At 46.6% G+C, this 20,012-nt stretch overlaps 1 protein-coding gene across 4 annotated transcripts in view; it reads right to left on the reverse strand.

The window, feature by feature from the left end:
• Nucleotides 1-1,271: 1,271 nt before the first annotated feature.
• CDK5R2 (cyclin dependent kinase 5 regulatory subunit 2) overlaps nucleotides 1,272-20,012 on the reverse strand; it is a 42,902-nt gene continuing 24,161 nt past the window's right edge. For 2 of the 4 annotated variants that reach the window (XM_083624780.1, XM_083624779.1), the window contains exons 2-4: nucleotides 16,280-16,446; nucleotides 7,006-7,156; nucleotides 1,272-3,842 (exon numbers count right to left, since the gene is read on the reverse strand). In XM_083624780.1, the coding sequence (XP_083480906.1) occupies nucleotides 2,510-3,466 (957 nt within the window). In that variant the 5' untranslated portion in view covers nucleotides 3,467-3,842; nucleotides 7,006-7,156; nucleotides 16,280-16,446 and the 3' untranslated portion in view covers nucleotides 1,272-2,509. The remainder of the gene's footprint in view (nucleotides 3,843-7,005; nucleotides 7,157-16,279; nucleotides 16,447-20,012) is intronic. The other 2 variants (XM_083624777.1, XM_083624778.1) reach the window with 2 other exon arrangements.

Raw genomic sequence — 20,012 nt, forward strand, 5'->3', positions numbered from 1 at the left:
GGTTAAGGCACAGGCCAAATTACACAAGGGAGTTGTATGGCAGTTAATACTTAAAGCTGCCACTGACTTGATCATTGCAATAAGAATCTCCAGTTTTATTTAGTCACATGTCCAAACTACCTTCTAACAAAAAAATTCCCTCTTCAAGTTTCTGTTTATCAACATGTTTCGGACAACTGCAAGGGTGTCTTAATAACTGAAGTGGCATTGTTAGTTCTTCTAAACACCCACAACCCAGTTCTTTAAATAACCCAAAAAAAATCCAGGGTGGGTGAGGGGCAGATTGAGGCAACAGAAATAGCCCACAGAATTCAGTACCTTGGACAGCTCAATTTAAAAAATCCATTATGAAATTAAAAATAAAATCTGTATTAAGATGGAGAAGCTACAAACAGCATCATCACGGCTGTATAAATGCAAGCAGGGAAGAAAATGGTTTTAAAAAATACTAAATAGTGGTGGTGAGGAGATGGAAGGAACAAGACTGCATCCAAAACCATACATGTCTCCTATCCTAATGTAATTAAGGGAATGCAAAGCACAGCATAGGTTGTGGCCCATCAGCATTCTTCAGAGGACTGAGCATTAGGACTGTCAGTCTGCAAACAGACTTCCTGTCTGGAAGAAGCACACAATAAGCCAACAATGTGCTCTTAATATATGCAGCTTTTTTTGTTAGCTGCACTTTGATACATGACAGCCAGGCTGTCTTGTTTGGTCAGCAGGGGACATTCAGGATTGCTTTTAAGAGCTCTCTCTCTCAAAAAAAAAAAAAATGTTAGGCATCCAATCAATTCCTTCTCTGATCTTGTCTGTTTAGAAGATATCAGCCATAGATTATTTATTTTTAAATTCTGCATACTTAAGCAAACAAGACTAATGGCAAGCAATTTCCTTCTTGGTCTTTCTGTACATTTGCAGACATTTTAATTGGAGACTATGCGTGTTTCATTTTAAAATTAGTTCTTGACTAATATTTGCCCAGCCAGATCTCAAGAAAACAGTGTGTGTCCTCATCTAAAAGGGCTCCGGAATAAGATGAACTGCAGTTCGATATCAATTCCCATTAGCAAGTCTGGGATCTCCTGCCAACACAGCCATTTAGGAAATCATCAGCCAAGGGCTAATGCACCATTGATGCTGACCGTAAACCCCCCCCAACACAAATTGCCATCCTTTTCTTCCCTCCTCCCTTCTTTGCCAGTCCCAATGCATTCTGCATTCCTCTTCCCATACATCTGCGGTTCTGAATGATCAAAGGATTCCAAAGCTCCGCTTTGACTCATTATTTTTATCTCTTTTAAATATACAATATAAAACAATATGTTATTGTACATTTGAGCAACATTGGCACAGACATCCTGTAAGTCAAACATTGTTCTGTTACATTCAAACACCATGAGACAGCTTGTTTTCAGCTTCGAGAATGTGCAAATGTATGTCGGTCTAAGAGGCTAGCACCCTGGACAGCTCCTAGCCTCTGCTTCAGATGGGAGGGGACTGGGTGGGGGAAAGGAGGAGGCAGGGAGAGAATAGGTCAAATAAGGGCCATTGAAGGATAGCAGCACAGCTTCCCCAGCACTTCCTTTCAGTGTTGGAAGCAGATACACACACCTCACTCTCCCCCATCCCCATCCCCACCACTGCGATGAAGGAGGGAAAGAAATGATGAAAGGCATTTGACTTTGCAGAGGTGGACAGCAGTAGTATATAACCATCATCTACTTTGTAGAACAACCACTATGGCAGAGCCATCAAACAGCAGGAAAGGGAAAAAACATGCAGGAATTGCTTCACTGGAAAAGTAAAAGTAAAATACAAGACGGAATGCTCTGGGCTGTACTGTGATTCACAGTAGCAGCAAAGAGATCCAAAACCATGGATACACTGGTGGGGCTTCCACAGGTGAGGTCACAGCAGCTGCTTTTTCCTGCAAAAGGCAGAACTTTGTCAATACGTAATGCCTAAGGTTGACCCATTAGTCTAGGAATTCTCCCCATTTGGAAGGAGGAGGAGGGGAAGAACAGCCCCTCCCTCCCAGGATGCACCCACAGGGCCTGAAGTGCACCCAGCTGGGACAAGGTAATAGAGAAGGGGCAAGTTCTGCTCCTAGCCAGAAGGCAACAGTACATCATGGGTCAGACACCATCCCCATCCCCCAATATTCAGGTGCTGCAGTTGTGGGAAGGGGCTGATGTAATTTTGGGTGTGGCCCACAAGATGGAGGGTGGAAAGACTGGACTCCAGCAAGTCCTCACCCACCCACCCACCCCCAAAAAGCCTGACTGGCTCATGGAGAGCAGCACTCCACCCTGTACGATGGGGTGGGGAAAGGATATGTCCCTAGCAACTCCCCAATCCCAAAACTCCCCAGAGTTTTCCTGCCCCTGTGAAATCCTGGCTGAGAAGAGCTTGGGAGGGGAGAAGAGAGAGAGAACGAGGAGCAGTGCGTCCGGAAAGGTGGAGGGAGGAGATGGCGGGGGTCGGGTGGGGGGTGGTCGGGGCTCTCCTAGCGGTCCAGGCTTATAGTCCAGTGTTTGTTGGAGCCGGAGTCCTTTGTCGGCGCACCCTCGCTCTCGTTCTTGAGGTCCTGGAAGACCTGCGTGAAGAAGTGCGGGTCGGCGTTGATCTGCAGCATCTTGGCGCTCAGGCCCTGGATGATCGCGAGGCAGCGGTCCCAAAAGCGCTCCTTGTCGCCCTCCACCAGAAAGGGCTTGAGCGGGTAGGAGATCTCGTTGCCCATGTAGGAGTAGGCCAGGTAGAGGCAGGTGAGAAAGGAGGCCTGCAGCTCGGCCTGGCTGCCCACCTGATCGCCCTGCAGCGCCTCGCGGCACAGCAGGTACACGAAGACCAGGTTGGCCGGCGTGATGAAGCCCTGGTCCTGCCAGCCCTGCAGCAGCAGCGAGCGGTCCACGCTGCGGAACCAGCCGATGACCTCGCCGGGACTCAGCTCCTTGAGGCGGTAGCAGCGGCGGCACACGAAGTCCCCCAGGCAGCGGAGCAGCTCGCCCGTCGAAGCCTGCACGATCACCCGCCGCGGGGAGCCGGGGGCGGCGGAGGAGGCGGCGGCGCGGTTGCCGGGCAGCGGCGGGGGTGGTGGCGGCGGTGGCTGCTTGCCGCCCTCCTGGGCGGAGGCGGGCACGGTGGGCACCGGTACGGCCAAGGGCCCCTGCTTGGCGCCGTCGGGCTGGGACTTGCGCGCGTTTTCGCGGTTGCGCTGCTGCACCAAGGGGTCGGGCGCGCCCGCGGAGCCCGGCTTGGGCGTCACCTTCTTGGCGTTCTTCTTCTTTTTGGCCGAGGCGGCCACCAGGCGCTTCCAGGTGAGCGCCGAGATCAGCACGCCCGGCCGCTTCAGGCGGCTCTCGCCCTTGCCGTGCGCCCGGCCCGGAGCCGCCTTCTCGGCCAGCACGCCGCCGCCGCCGCCCTTCCCCGGCGCGCTGGGCGACAGCGACAGCACCGTCCCCATCTTGGCTGCTGCTGCTGCTGCGAGCGAGCGAGCGAGCGGCTGCTTGGCGCCTCTGCTGCGCCGCCCGAGCGCTTACAGCTGCTGCCCAGGCGCGCCCGGCGCACCGGCCATGGGCTGGGGCGGGACGCAGCAGCTGCGCCGGCGCCCTGAGTCGGAGCTTGCGGAGAAACCTCGAGGAGCCGCAGTGAAGCGCGCCAGGACGGACGAGGACTCGGGTCAACCGGCGCTCAGCAGCTCCCCTCTCCGCACTGGCTGCCGCACTAGCCCCGCCGCGCCCCGTCCGGCCTCTCCCCGAGCAGCCAATCCCGTGCCGCGGCTCCCCCGCCCCTCAGCCAATCGCCTCGAGGCATCGACCCCCAGGTGCCTTCCTTTCCCGCTGAGGATGAGAGAGAGAGAGAGAGAGAGAGAGAGAGAGAGAGAGAGAGAGAGAGAGATCCTTGTGATGATGGTAGGAACAGCTGCACTTCCCGGATCCCAAAATTCAAGAGAAATAATACTGGGGAGGAGAGGGGGGCGTCCAAACAACAACAAAAGAGAGAGCTTGTTTCCCCCACAGTTCCTCCCTGCCAGAGCTTAATCTGAGTCAGCTGAGCATGTGCAGAGTACCTGAGCACCTACTTGTTCCTATGCAGGTTTGATCAGCAAGTAGGTTTACTGTCAGGAGTGTGTTTTACAGGCGGATATAAATCCTGGTGTCTCCCTATTAGGAGAAGAACTATTAGTCTGTCTCTTTTCCTCACTCCTTCACTAACGGCTTCGAGCTGATGCTTTGTATCTCTTAGGTCTGAGGTTGGCAACTTGCAGCCAGAGGGCCCTCATGTGTCCCCGATTTCAAAAGCTTTATGCAAGTGATCAGTTCAGGCCTCTGGCAACAGCAAGTTGTCCCTTGGCCACCAGCCAGCTGGGCAGCAAGGAAGACAGAGTGGGAGGCAAAAAGAGAAGAAGGTGAGATGTCACCCACACACCCATGATTGGCTTCAGCTGGGCCCACAGTCAGCATGCGGCCCCTGGAGATTACCCATGAGAGGTCCAGTAACAGGCCTTTCCTGCAGTGGCTCCCCACTTGTGGAATGCTCTCTCCAGGGAGGCTTGCCTGATGCCTTCATTACATATCTTTAGGTGCCAGATGAAAATGTTTGTTTTTGGTTTTATTATGTATTTTGTGTTCTCATTTTGTATTTTTATGTTGTGAACCACCCTGCGACCTTCAGATGAAGGGCAACATAGTAATTTAATTTTAATAAATAAGTAATAATAAGGTCTTCATGAGAAAATGGTTGACTACCCTGGCTTAGAAGACATTTCCTAAAGCAGGTGTGGGGAATCTTTGGCCCTCCATGTGTTGCTTAAATACAGCTCCTATCAGCCCCAGTAAGCATACCCAATGGCCAGGGTTCTCCACACCTGTCCTAAAGAATACAAGGCCTGGTACCTTACACTGAGACCAGAAGTCAGTACGGATTAGCCAAAATGGGTATCATACAAACTTTCCACCCAGCCCCTATCATGATTGATTCCATCCCTATCATGATCTGACTGGCACCTGCAGTCTGCACTTACTGAAGCTTCCAAACTGTCTCCAAGGTGAGGCCCACATAGAACACTATACAGTAGACAATGCATGAATATTGGCAGCCTCAAAGAGCAGGGCTGGGTTCAGGAAGACAGCAAAACTGTGAAATCTAACACAAGAGGAATGCTATCGTGCCCAGAGGCGATAGTCTGACCTCCCCAAGGTCGCCAAAGCTGCCCAACCACAGCAATGGTGTGCGGGTTCAATTTCAATGAACCCCAAGTCTGCCTCTCAACAGGAATTCAGAAGAACCAATGTTGCACCTGAATTGTCTGAGAAAGAAAAGCTGTATGTCACTGATGGCACTTCCCAAATGTTGGACTATCTATTCATGTCAATCATATAGACCCTTGCAGGACTCTTTATAATAAAAATCCAAGGGGGTTAAGCAGAAGCCACTCTTTAAATCAGGGGTGAGATACCCTTTTTCTGTCCAAGGGTCACATTAGCTAATGGGCAACCTTCAAAGGTCAGCATTTCAGTGGTGGGCATGGACAGAACAAAAGTGGGAGGAGCAACAGGTGTAAAAGGCAGAAGTTTCCACATACAGTGGTACCTTGGTTCTCAAACTTAATCCGTTCCGGAAGTCCGTTCCAAAACCAAAGCGTTCCAACACCAAGGTGTGCTTTCCCATAGAGAGTAATGCAAAATGGATTAATCCATTCCAGACTTTTAAAAACAACCCCTAAAACAGCAATTTAACATGAATTTTACTATGTAACAAGACCACTGATCCATAAAATGAAAGCAATAAATAATGTACTGCAGTCACACAATCAATCAATCAGTAGCTGAACTGGGTTCCACACAGTCACACAAAAAAGCTGCAGAAACAAACACACAAAATAAATAGCAAAAACAGACAGACCTCAGTGTAACACTCAAAACAGAAGTGTGGCACTCAAATCGGAGGCATAACACTCAAAATGGAAGTGTGGCACTCAAACTGGAAGTGTAACACTCAAAATGGAGCATGTCTGGCTTCTGAAAAATGTTTGCAAACCGGAACACTTACTTCCAGATTTGCAGTGTTTGGGTTCCAAGTTGTTTGAGTACCAAGGCATTTGAGAACCAAGGTACCACTGTACACACATATAAAATTGTGGTTTTATGTTGTAACCGCCCTGAGACCTACAGATATAGGACAGTATACTACTACTATTATTACTACTACTACTAATAATAATAATAATTATAATAATAATAATACCCACCACCACCACACACACACCAGATAAGCCAGAGGTGCTATCACAGTTCAAAGATGCATTTCAGCCAGGCAAAAATGCTTGAGAAGGTCATAGAGCAGGGCTGTTGATCTGTGTAGCCTGGGGGATGGGCGTGGCTTGTGAAAAGTCCTGGGGGCCAGACAGTAAAGCCTGTAGGGCTACATCCAAATATACCCAGATAGGAAGGAGTAGAACTGCAGTGGAAATCAATCCCTGAACTTTCCAATCTACCAAAGGATTGCACAAAGATTTAGGGGTCAAGAGTAACAAAAGCTGCTGAGAGGTCCGGCAAGGCCAACAAGCTCAAAGTCCCATGTTGATCTCCAGTCAAGATTGCCCAGCAATGGCTGTGGCAGGAACACACTCGGATGTGTCTTGCTCACCCTGCAGCGAAGCAGCTGTAATGACTGTGGTAGATACTTGCACAGCGCCAGGCCTTTGCACAACAGCAAAAGGGTGTTTGCTGATGACCTGACAACATGTTTTGGCCTGCCTTGTGTGTTTATCCTATGCTTTACCTTCTCAGTGGCTTTAACTGAGGCTAAGGTCTATAGTGTTCACACTCATATTGTACCTTTGATGTCTGTTCCACTGCATACCCCAAGGATATTTGTTAATATTTGCTCAACAACCAATTTCTGAGAAAAAACATACAAGTCTGGGATTCATCAATCCAAGTAACAGAATTATCACTCTATCCATCTATGCTGTATACATGAGTACAGCAGTTTCTTTACCTCTTTTGCTGGAGAACATGGTAAGAAGGAAGTAGATGGTAATCATTCCCATTTCACAGGCTGAGATGTTTCACGGTGGTCTGTCTTATCAGCTTCAGATTCAGGGAGACTCCCAAGATCATGGCACCTATGCACTACTGTACAAAAGGACCTATCATGAGACAAATGAAATGCAAAGGATATGTTATTTTACTCTTCATTGGACCTACATAGGTTGGTGTGAGTGCACATGCAACTTTGAGCTTCTCAAAACTCTTAACCAGATAAATGAAACCCATCTGATTAAAAGTGCTGTGAGAGTTTAAAAAAGAGCACACTCCTACACCAGCTTGATAATAAATAATATAATTGTACCTACTTTACACCATGTATCCTTGGGATCAACATCAGAATAAGTGAATTACTGGGGGGCAGGAGAGTATACAAATATTCTAACTCATTCTTCATAAACCAGAGACAGTACTGAAGTAAAGCACTTTAGGCGAATACTAAATGTCTTGAACCGGTTTAAACTGGTTAAAAGAATATGTTAGCATGTTTTGTTGGCTGAGAAAAACAAGATGGAACAGCTCAGATCTTATGATAAAGTTAGCAACAAAAAGAGGAAAGGAATTTGTAGGAGAGCCTTGGATGAGGAGGGGTTGTGGCCTCACTGGATGACCCAGAGAAGGCCCCCTGACACAAGAAAAGGAAAAGTGTGCATTTACTACAGATATTACTCAATTCACAGTCAAGTGCCTCAGACAACACTTCACATTGTAGAGCCATTCCGTCACCCCACCTTCATCCCACTTCTCACAAAGAGCAGTGGTGGTAAGCCTTTGTCTGAACTGTACTATTTCAAATTTTATTCACATGGTAGTTTACTACACAAACACATGAGAGTCCTACAAATTAGGGAGAAGGCAGGCAGACCTTCACCCTGACATCTAGATCTGCTCTTTTAACAAGGCCTATGGCTAGAGGTTCTTGCTTCAGGAAACTTATCTAGCTCACTGCCACTCCTGGGACTGGGAGTTCTTTTCTCCCTTCTGCAGAAGCACCAGAATAATTCATGTATAAGCATCCTGACAACTCTCTCCATCACCAATTAATCCAGAAACAATTTCTCCTATTCTAGTGTTTTTCATGCTTTCACAGGTGTTTTCCATCACACTGTAATTCTGTTTCTACTTACTTTGAAGCTCCATTGAAATCAGCAGGATTTACTGCTAAGTAAATGAGAAAAGACTTCTAATTGCATTCCAAATACAAGATCACACACAACAATTTGAATCAAGGAAACACTCACCAGTTAGGTTTCTAAACCACACAAGTTAAAGACTATTCATGTTTTTTGAGTGGGCTTCATCAAACCTAATGTTTGGGATTTTTTGTTCTAACTGAGTTTATGTCAGCCAATGGCACACAGCAGACACACAAAAGTTCCTTGCAGCTCCCTAAAGACTTACTAGATTTATTATGGTGTTTGCTTTCTTGATTTACACTTCACTTTATCAGGGATAAAATTGCCCTATCATTTCTTGGCAGGGCCTCTTGTGCCTTTAAAAGCTGCATTCAACAGGTGCTGCTTTTTTTCTCAGACAGTCATGCTGCTGCTACTTTGTGACATGAAAAATTGCACCTCTTGAGACCCTGGCAAGAAAAAAGTGGCATTCCCTACATTGGAATTGGGAAGACTGGGGAGGAGGGAGTTGTCTGGGCTGGAAGTGAATGACATCAATAAAATGCTGTTTGCATATGAGCTCTGTCTGAAACTGTTATCAGATCCTTGTCCTTCCCTAGTCTTAACTAACCATTTCAAAGGGAATGCAAATGCCTGTGTCTTGTGCCTTGGGTGCAATAAAGTAATGTTGCCTCTGTTTTTGTGGTTTTGCGGGCACACGCGCTAAACCCTGTCTGTGGTGCCTACCCCTTTTCCCAAATGATAAGACAAGAGACCGGAGTATGGGTTCAAATTGGCCACAACTTTATTGAACTTCAGAAGTGGGAAACTTGGCACAGGCCTTGGCAGGTAACCCTCTCAGCCCGCCTGGCTGAGGATATGCAGGCAGTTGAGGCCCAGTGAGAGGGGACTGCAAAGCGTAAACTTACACAGCATGCCCTTCCACCGACCTCGTCCGGGGAGTTTGACCTACATGCCACCGCTCTAGGGCCAGGGACTCCCGGTTTTGCCCTTTAACGGGCTCTGCAAGCGCCGCCGCATGGGGAGGGAGCATGAATGCATCCCCCCCCCAACTTGATGTTAGACTAAAGGCTACCTTGCCAAGGCCTAAAACCGCCAAAGTTGTGACGAAATTGCTATGGGGAAGGCGAAACCTGCCAGTGCAGGGAAAATTCCTTCCTGGTTCTGAATACAGCAACCATCTTGCGACCGCAGCAGCGCCCGCTGACCTGGAATGCAAAATATTAGCCTGTAAAGAAGGAATCATTAAATTGAAGATCGCTGACCTAAGCTGAAATTTAAAAGGCAAGCAATGTTAATTGAGGAGGGTGGGTGGGTGATCCTGGAAGGAAGAAAGGCAAAAGAGGCTTGAGCCCAGGAGTCAGCCTCTTTTCTTTTGGCCTTAGGCCCGCCCCCGGCCGGCCGTCCATTGTCCTCCCTGGCCGAGGGCGGGTCAAAGGCCAGCTCAAGCAGGTGGGTGCCACCCGCCCAGGTGAGCCTCGCTCGGTGCCGCAAACCCCACCCACCTGTGGGGAAGGGAGGGCGGATATTGTCAGGTTGCCCAGCACATAGGTTTTCCTATGCCTTATTTCAGAAAACAAATAAGTCTTATATTAAATTGATAAGAGCAATGCATCTACGCAGCATTCATTGTTCTTCTAACATATACACTCAACCCTCTAACCCTTCCCATGTTTTCTTAGCCCCAAATTCCATTGACCTCAATGGTAGTTACTTCTTGGTTGCAGCACTGTAGCCTGATACTGGAGCAACCTTGCCCTTTAGTCCAGGGATGGAGAACCACTCGACCTCCAGATGCTGTTGGACTACAACTCCCATTTTCCATGACTACTGGCCATGCTAGCTAGGGCTGATGAGAGATAGGGCTGGAAGAAGAAGAAGAAGAAGAAGAAGAAGAAGAAGAAGAAGAAGAAGAAGAAGAAGAAGAAGAAGAAGAAGAAGAAGAAGAAGAAGAAACTACTCCTTTTCCCTTATGGGTTACAAAAGAGCCCGTATAGAGTCTTCATGTAGGTTTTTTATCGGTAGGAGAAAATAACAGAGGCCAACCAGAGAATATTGAGAAGCAAAGCAGCTAGTAAGCCTGATCTTTATTAAAGCTGTTGCAACATGGTGCTCCCCACACACGCAGGAAGGAGGAGGAGACCCAGAACATTGGTGTGCAAACTCTTATATAGACATTTGAAATTGCCTCCCCTGTAGCTCAAGACCACCCCCAATACATCATACATACATCACAGAAGGGGCGGTCTACAGCAGAAATCTGAGTGTTGTTTTTCTCCTGTCTGCAGGATACCTAATAATGGACCACTGATTGCATTACCATTTGACCAATATTTTGTGATGATGACTACTTAATTCCTGAATCCAGGTCACAGGCTCACCCTATTCAAACACAGACACACCCTTAAGACAGGATTTGTGAACAAAGAGACAGTGGGGAGGCTTTTCCATTTCCTTCCTCCTTTCAGAGAAGTATTTGAGGTGACTGAGTCAAAATGGCTTTAGGACTGTTTTCCTGTACTGTTTCCAGACATGTGGTTTATATATTTATGTATGTGTTTGCCTTGTACAGTTATGAACATTTATTTTATATATATAAGACCTTAAAATTCCTATAACAGGGTGGTAGTCAACTAATGTGTTCTGTCAGTGCAAAAATTTCCACTTGTGCAAAGGGACTTTGCCTCCCTGTCTTCTCCCTGTGAATGCCCCACACCCAACCCAAATCTGCTGCAAAGGGCTGGGGAAACCCCCAGAGCATATTTGGATGGTGGGGGAAGGAGGTGAGAACTTTCCATTGCAAACAGAAAACCTTTTGCTGATGGAATGTTTGCAGAGTGCTGCTACGCTTGGTACAACCCCTGGAACCCACCAACACCCGAAGGAGCCACAGGTTCCCCATCCTTGTTTTAGTCAGTGGTAGAGCACATAGAATGAGCCCAGCCCATTCTATAGTGGGATTGCAGGCAGGCAGACAGACAGATATTCATTCATTCTCTCTCCTGCAGTCTGAAGAGAAACAGTCCATTCTGCCACTTCAGGACTGTTGCACCTCATCCTCTCTGGATTTTACAGCATGTGCTACTGGTGACTCACTTCTGGTCACTAGCCTAGTTTCTGTGCTTAGCTTGCTTACAACTTCCCTGCTTTGGAGATTTTACTTCCATCTTTTATGCTCTTCTATGGCAGATGGGGGAGAAGGAAACCAGGATGAAGCTCATAGTTGACATTTGAAGAGTTCTGCCAGTGGATATGGTTTGGATAAGCACTCCACTACTGCTGCTGCTTAGCATTTCTGAAGCTTTAGCTGAGTGCTGTGTGCTGTGCTACAGAACACAGAAGTGTTGGTGTCACCCCGATGGCTTGCAATTTGCACAAGAAAGACAGGCAGTGAGGGGTGGACCAGTGAGGAAGGCCTGTGGGTATGGAGGATCAAGCCGTGTGAGGCCAGAGGGTTCACAAAAGCCTGCCCTGGGGCTTTTTTCCTCCTCTTTGTTCCTGCTTGGACTTGTAGTGTGTGTGTGCGTGTGTGCGTGCATGTGTATCAGAGACAGAGCGAGAGAAGCATCTGCAAAATGCACTGCAGAGCCCTAGAGATAAGCTATTTCTGTGCTTCCCCTGGTGTGCTCAGCCCTAGAAGCCACTGATGTGTATGTTATGAAGGGCAGCTCGAAGAAAAGGGAGCATGGGGAATGGGAAGGCAACCAAGCTGTACCTCTGGGTGGCAACCAGCATGAAGCGGAGGAGCAACACTTTCAGATGCAAGAGAAGGATGATTGAATCCTTGCCTGCAGCGCCAACATACAGTATACACAGGAGGGGACAGTGTGTTGGCACAGAGGCCATGTCTCCCAGCCTTGGCCTAGTGACCAACAATTAGCTTTCAAGGGTGTTTGTTTCTCCAGCTAAGGGAATACCTTCCACATTGTCAGGACCAAAAAGTCTGAGTCTCTTTGCACCTCACATGGAAACCAGAGGGAGTGAGGCTGTTGGAATGAATAATGCACCTTCTTTCTCTTCTTTCAGTGTCTCATGCAAAGGGAGACTTTGTGAGGTTTCCCTGAAGGGAGAATCCATGTGCTCTTGTTGTGGATATATATCTCCCTCCATGTGTGCATATGTAGATGTGAAAGTTATCCCTTTGCATCAGGCGTCAGAAGGGTGAAAGGGGGAGTGCGGCTCACTTGCACATCCCTTGCTTTGGCCTCACATGTGAGGCCACTTGCAGACACCCACAAGAGCAAAGTGGTCCACGAGATAAAGATCAGCTTAACTCCTGCCACCCCTATGTCAAGTTGCATAGTTACTAGTCACAATCATTATATTCTATCTAGGCTGACAGAGGCAATATGTCTCGGAATGCTTATTTTTAACAGGTAAATTTGATTGATTGATTGATTGATTGAATGAATGAATGAATGAATCAAGTGAGTTTGCCAAAGGACTGCATAGTCCTCTTTGAGGGGGCATGGGGAAAGAGGAAATCTGCTTCATCCATCCATATACTCTCCAAAATTACAAACCTTATTGTAGCCTTCATAGGTATTGCTCTTAGAAGCTTGTGGGACGCTGATTTGGTTAAGACTGGGGGAACTCAGGATGTGAGGCTTGAGGGTTTCAAAACTCCCCCAAAACACACCTCATTTCCCATATTCAAGCATTTGTCCACTTTCAAAGCTTAATTTTCTTCCCTATCAATTTTCCTTGGCTTGAACTAACTGCTACTTTCTCTTTGGAGCCCTCTAGTGTCCATGAGGCTTTATGGCTTTAGGCACTTTCCCCATGAAATTATTACCGTAATATCCTTCAGTTCCTATCATCCCTGACTATTAAAACACCTGCAGCATGTTAGCCTCCTTGCAAAATTTAAGTGCCTTACCGCACTACCAGTGCTATTGATGGCTACCAGCTACCAGCTTTCACTCTTGTAGGCAGTATGCCCCTGAATGTCAGTGGCTGGCATCACAAGTGAGGAGAGTGCTGTTGCACGCAAGTTTTCTTGCGAGCTTCCCATAGGCATTGTGAACACAGAGTACTGGAGAAGTGGACCATTGGCATGATTCAGTAGGGCTTCTCTTATGTCACAGTACTGCTCTATGGATGGAGAAAGAATGATGGGGTCAGCACACCTAAAGACATCAACTCCCAGACTACTGTATTACTCTTCACAGTATCTGACGCTGTTCTGCTTATTATCCTGCACTTCCAGTTTTCTCCTTGCCTACTCAAAGCACCAATTATGCTAAATGTACCAGCATTAGTTCCTGTGTTTCCATCAGGGCTTATCCACATTTGAGCATTATTTAGTTGTTAATCCTTGCTTTCTCAATTAGAATTCAGCCAGAGTAATCCAAACCTGCACGTACTTGAATTTATATATGAGGCACAACTTTGGTCTTTCCCGTTCATACCAGTAGGAGTTCCCTTTTGTGTTTGCCCGAGCCTTCTGTTATGTTGCTTCTGTTATGCCAGTTAAGTACCAACAGGGCATGCATGCAGCTAGCTGCTTGAACACATTTTAAATAAACAAATCCCTTACAAAAAGTGTGGAAAACCACGTAGTCAGGCCATTGTAAAATTGCTTGCAGTTTTCTATTTTTTGCAAATCTGAGCGATCAAACGGGGGAGGGGGACCTTCACTCAAGAGCACAACAAAAATAGTTACATGAGCTCTGCCAAAAAAGAAATGAAAGCATTGAGGAAGCATTGGTCATGGAAGGGGAATATCAGAAAGCAACAACTGATCCACCCACACAAAAGCACAGAAATAAACTGTCTGCTACCTCCGGTGGAGTGGGTTAAAGCTTGATTCCCCCCCCCCCCGTTCATTGAATTATCCTGATACGGAAGGGAGGGGCATGTCTTCTTCACCTTCTTCTTCGCTACAATATATCAATTTATTTCCAATTGTCAATGTCAAAAGGGACTAAAATCTATAAAATTCATAGAAAATCAACGTGCCAATTTGCTCAATTTCTCTAGGACTCCATCACACCTCCCCTGTCCTCCATAATCCCTCAAGCAAGGTGTCAAGACCCTAATCCTGTCAAATCACTCTGCCAAGCCTTTCCTCCAGGAAATGCCAGTACATGGACCATTGTCTTCTCATCAGGATGTGCTTATCTGCGCATATCTCCAGCTCTGCATATTCCCGCCTCCCTCCTCCATATGTTAATCCTGTGTAACCCAACCTCTTCTTAATGTATTCATGATGTAATCTGTGTAACCCAACCTCTCTTTAATGTATTCATGATGTAACTGGGATGTATTTTGCACTGTATTCTGGGACATGGAGGGAAGTTTCAAAAGTTTATGTCACCCCTTTCTCGCTGTTCAATCTCGCCTTGAACCTGTTGCGCAATAAACGTGGATCTTCTGCAGCTTGCTCCTGTCTCCGGCTGAGCTCATTTTCCTCCGCAGGGACCCGCGGACTTAGTCCGACGAGCTGGGTGGCTGAGCAGCCTCGCACCCAGATTTTTACCGTAACAATCCCTATATTGAGTAAACCCAAATTTACAGTGTTTTTTGAGGGTACTGTCATGTGGACTACACAAATTAATCTGTTTGATCAATCTGTTTGACAAGATTGTATGACTGACTAAGGAACTAAAGACCTCACCCACTACCCATTGCTTTATCTTCAGCTAATACTTAAGGTGAAGCTATCGTAGGGTCCATGTTTTCTTCCCCCCTTTTAATTACCTACCGGTATTTAGCTTTCTGACTGATGTGCTTCGACTCCATATCCTTAACCAACAAATGTATGTTTTCTGATTGACAAACCGATTAAGATAAATGCATATCTGATAAGTAACCTTACCCACTTTGCTTTCCCTTTCTTATCTCACTCTTAATTGCTTTGTGTGATAAAGATCTAGTTACAACATGCTATTAAGAGTGAGTTATTAATTTTACTCTAGAACATTTTCATGTGTCTTCTGTTACTATAGCAAGTGCTATCAATGTTGTTGCACACTGTATAATTTTGGATTAGGCATGGATGACCTCTCTGTTTTGGGTGGTGTTATATCCCACCTTTTCCCCAAGGAGCTCAAGGTGACAAACAGGTTATCCCTGCTCCTCATTTTATCACCACAACAACCATTTAAAGCAGGTTAGGCTGAGAGGCAGTGACTGGCCCAAGGTCACCTAGTCGGATATAATGGTGGCCCTTTGGAAGTGTTTCTATTTAGCACAAGGCAGGGCACCTGATCTTTGTGAATCCCTCTTACTTAATGCATCCCCACTGTACTCCCTAAAAACATTTCCAGAGGATTTGGAGATCCTCTGAAACAGTATGGTCTGTGGCACAGAGCACTGCAGTTGGTAGGAGGAGATTTGCACACCTAACCCATCAGCCTCACCTTGCACACCTAACCCATCAGGGCTTATTTCTGATTAGAGCTGCCTAGGAAGGAAATTCTTTTTTTATAATTTCTATTGAAATACTTTATTGGTTTACAAAAGTACATGCATGCTCTCGTTTTTTCAGGTTGTAAATCTTTTCTACAGATCAGTTACATTTGATATGATAAATTAGTGTTGTGTACAGTAGAAGGTTGGGGAAGAAGAGAGTGAGGGAGAGGAGGGGGCTTGTGGTGACACTGATATTCTTTTACATAGTGTATGTGTGGGGTTTTGTGTCAGTGTCAACTGGATAGGTTCTCTTTCTATCCGCTTATTACATTTCCCAGGAAGGAAATTCTAATTAGAGGTAAGCATGGTGAAAAATGAAGCAGGGCAGTTTTCACTCTGGATTAGTTAATCCAAAATAGTTTTGTCTGTGGTTTTACCCATCATAGCCTCTAAGTCTGCCAGCTGTCAGTATGTAGACGCAAAGATTACTCTTGAGGAACTGCAGCTCAGGAGATGCCAGGGACTGAGCCTGAGTCCTTCTGCATGCTCTACCACAGAGCTGAGGCCCTTCCCCAATAGAGTGGCGCCCTCTGCTGCACATGAGGACAGCCAGCTTGCTTGAGGAGTAGGTTGCATGGCACATACATACAGCTCTGTCCATGAACCCCCCCAACTGCTCCCTGCCCCTCAGCACCTGCCTCAGTTCTGCTAATGGTAGTTGTAGGGTCTCACCTTGCAGTCATAGGTTCATGAGCTATTTCTCTACTCCTGTCACGCTGAGTGTGTTTGCAAAGCTCCTGATTCATCTGGGCTCCCTCGTCTTTAGGCTAACTATATACCGGTACTTGTAAAATCCAATATGCTCAACAGGTGGCGCTGCATCCTCACCATTATTCACACTGAAAAGGTAACACAGAAGCAGCCTTCTGTAGTTATTGCCTAGATAGTTTATCTCATAGCAACCTTTTCTGGATCTCTTGGGGGCAATTTAAAAGAGCTCGACAAGTAGTCAGATCCCTCAGCAACTACTCTGTTTTTCTGCAGGGCAAACAAACGACACCATAATGTGGAAATGTTGACTACCTGAAAGATCAGGGATAGCAAATGCAGTGCCCTCCAGAGATGCTTTGGACTACAAGTCTGATTGGCTATGCTGGTTGAGGCTAATGGGAGTTGTAGTCCACAATGTCTGAAGGACACCATGTTGTCTACCCCTGCTGAAGGTATTACTTACATAGAATCACAGAATCATAGTGTTGAAAGGTACCCAAGGGTCATCTAGTCCAACCTCCTGCCACCCAGCCAGATGGGCAGGGTATGAATATGATGATGATAATGATTCAGGGATATACAGAATTCTTGAGTAGGCATGGAAGCCTACCAAACTTAATCATTAAATAGTACTAGTTAATATTATTCACTTTTAAAAAATTAGTAATACAGTGGTACCTCGGGTTAAGTACTTAATTCGTTCTGGAGGTCCGTTCTTAACCTGAAACTGTTCTTAACCTGAAGCACCACGTTAGCTAATGGGGCCTCCTGCTGACGCTGTGCTGCCGCTGCACGATTTCTGTTCTCATCCTGAAGCAAAGTTTTTAACCCAAGGTACTATTTCTGGGTTAGCAGAGTCTGTAACCTGAAGCGTATGTAACCTGAAGCGTATGTAACCCGAGGTACCACAGTAACCATAGAAATATCTTAATGTTAATGTGTTTAAATAAACTTAAACACTTGCTGTAGCATGGAGATATGGGTATATTTGTGAAGACCTAGTTAAAGTGGATGGGGTTTGCTTAAAATAGCATCCGGCTAGAAGCCAGGCTTTTTTGGCAAAAGTACGGTATGTTAATATTCTTTAGTTACTGTGGATGCATGTTTCCTGAATGGGCATCTTTCACCCTACAGGGATGGGGCCTGTAGGGTAAAACCATTGGCTGAGTTTGAAGGACAAAAAGGAGACAGAGGGAGGGTGTGAAGAGAGGCAAGGGTAGAACACCAGGCTTTGTTACTTCTCTGTATGAGACTTGGGAGCTTATCTTCCTCTATGTATGTATACTTTACAAATGAAGCAAACATGACAAAGTTCCTTAAGTCTCCAGTGCCCTTTCAACCAAAGGAAACTAAATCCAGAAGCACTCACATGTGTGCCATGTAGTGGTTAGAATGTCAGACTAGGACTGGGTTCAAATCCTCACTCAGCCATGGGCCTTCAGCCATTCACATATTAACCTACCTCGCAGGGATGTTGTGAGGACCAACTAGGGGTGGGGAGCCATGTATGGTCTCCTGAACTGCTCAGAGGAAGGGTAGGGTTAAAATGTAATACTTAAGTAATAACCATGAATTTTTCACTGCCAAGGGAAGTGGGGAGAGCATGTGTCTGCCTATCTTCTGCTCCCATGAACATGCCCATGACCAGCAATCTTTCCATCCATTCATTTAGAGGACTAATTCCCAAGGATTGCGCCAAGGCACATTAGCATGCCATGGAAGAACTCCTGGTATCTAGTTAGAAATACATACATTGGACCATGAAACGCTCCTGCTCTCTCTCTCCCCCTCTCCCTCTCTCTTTGGACTCACCTCCTTCCAGCCACCTCAGCTTTGGAACTGAATAGCTTTGCTGCATCTCTGCATCAGGTTCACCTGATCTTGCAGAGGTGCAACAGAATTACCTGTCCTTGAAGAACTAACTCACCCAGACTCACCCACAGACATAGGAACTGGCATCTTATGAAGGTGAATGGCTGTTATTCTTGCACTCTAAAAGTGAAAAGTGTGTGTGTGAGTGTATCTAATTTGGGAAACGGAAGTTTTTGGATAAGAGCCAAGCCAAGCTCCACAGTTCTGATTCTTGCCACCAGAGGGGGACACTAAATCTACGACCAATCCACAACGCTTTTTGTATGTTCTGTTATTGTATGCGGGTCTCTGGTTCCCCATGTATGTCTTCCCTTCTAGAATGGAGAAAAGCTACCAAGTTTTCCTTGTGCTTGTTATATGAAGGGGACCATGAATTGCCCCAATTCTGCTGCCCCTTCTGAGATCAGGGAACATCCAATCTATGCCAGCACACTGCATAGCAGTGATAAAATTATGGGCCCTGGGGTGTTCTTGGATCCAGTGGAGCAAGGCAGGAAAAAATAACAGTAACTGCATGTGTGAACAAAAACAGAAAGACCAGCTTAGGCAGCACCTACCTTTTAGGCCCTTACACTCATTTCCCCCCTTCTTGACTCGTTCACAGGAATAATCAGCTGAGGTGCCTAATGATGGGGAAAGGGCTGTGTGAAAGTCTGACTTGCTGTTCACATTGTGGGACAGGGAATCATTAAAGAGCCCTGGAGAAAATGGCTACAGGGCATAAATGGAGGGTGGGTATTTCAGAGATCCATGGCTGTGCTTGGGGCCAGCTGGGACGTCTTTGGGTGGGTGTTGATTTTCGACCCCAGCCTTTTCTCCAGTTTTTCTACATACATGCGCCAGGGAGAATTAAGAGTCCTTGGAAAGGGCTAGACAGAACCAGCCCCTTCTAATATACTACAGGAGCTGCTGGTGTCAGCCTTTCCCAGTTACAGAGTCCACAGCAGGTATGGGGAATCTAGTGTGCTCGAAATGTTGTTGGACTCCAACTCCCATCAGCCCCAGCCAGCACAGCCAATAGTCAGGGCTAGTGGGAGTTGTACTCCAATACCTCCTGGAGACCCAGAGCTCCTCCATCTCTGGTTTAGAGGGCATTTTACTGCTGGCATCGACAGCAAGGCTGCTACCTTCAGACAGCTGGGCAGGAAATAATTGCCACTTGTTCAGAGATTATTGGCCAGAACATGGAGGGGAATAAAAAGAGGAATCTGTCATTGCAAGGAATATTAAACACTGTGGAGAAGGAGGAAGGGGAGTGGGTGGAGAGAGTTTTATCGCCTCCGTTTTGGAACTGTGTTCAAAGGCCAGTTAGTGCTAGTTCAGTACTACTTTTCACTGAATGGAACTGATCGCTGGGAAGAAAGCTCTGGGATTTGGCCAGGAAATACCTTTGTTTGGATGGTAACATCGGGCTGTGAGTTATCCTGAGTCCGGTGTTGCACTTCCAGCGGCAGCCATTTCTGGCTGTCTTAGAGGAAGAGCAGAGCAGCGCAGTGCAACAACAGGAGCAGAGAAGACAACTGATGATTCACTATCAGCATGAAGTAGTTAATGCTGAGAAACACTTTAACCTGTGTGTATACTAGGCAAGGCTCTTCAACACACACACACACACACACACACACACACACACACACACACACACACACCAAGAGTCCCAGCCAGCCCAGTATATGTCAGCTCCAGAAATGACAGGTACAATATTTTAGCAATCCCACATCATATGCACACACTCAAATCTACTGATCAGGTCTCTTTGTCCGGTGTGTACAAGACATTCACCGCACCCCTCCTTGCTCTTCCCTTACTCATCATGGCACAG

The sequence above is a fragment of the Podarcis filfolensis genome (genome assembly GCF_964270895.1).
Source record: "Podarcis filfolensis genome assembly, chromosome: 1".
NCBI lineage: Eukaryota > Metazoa > Chordata > Lepidosauria > Squamata > Lacertidae > Podarcis > Podarcis filfolensis.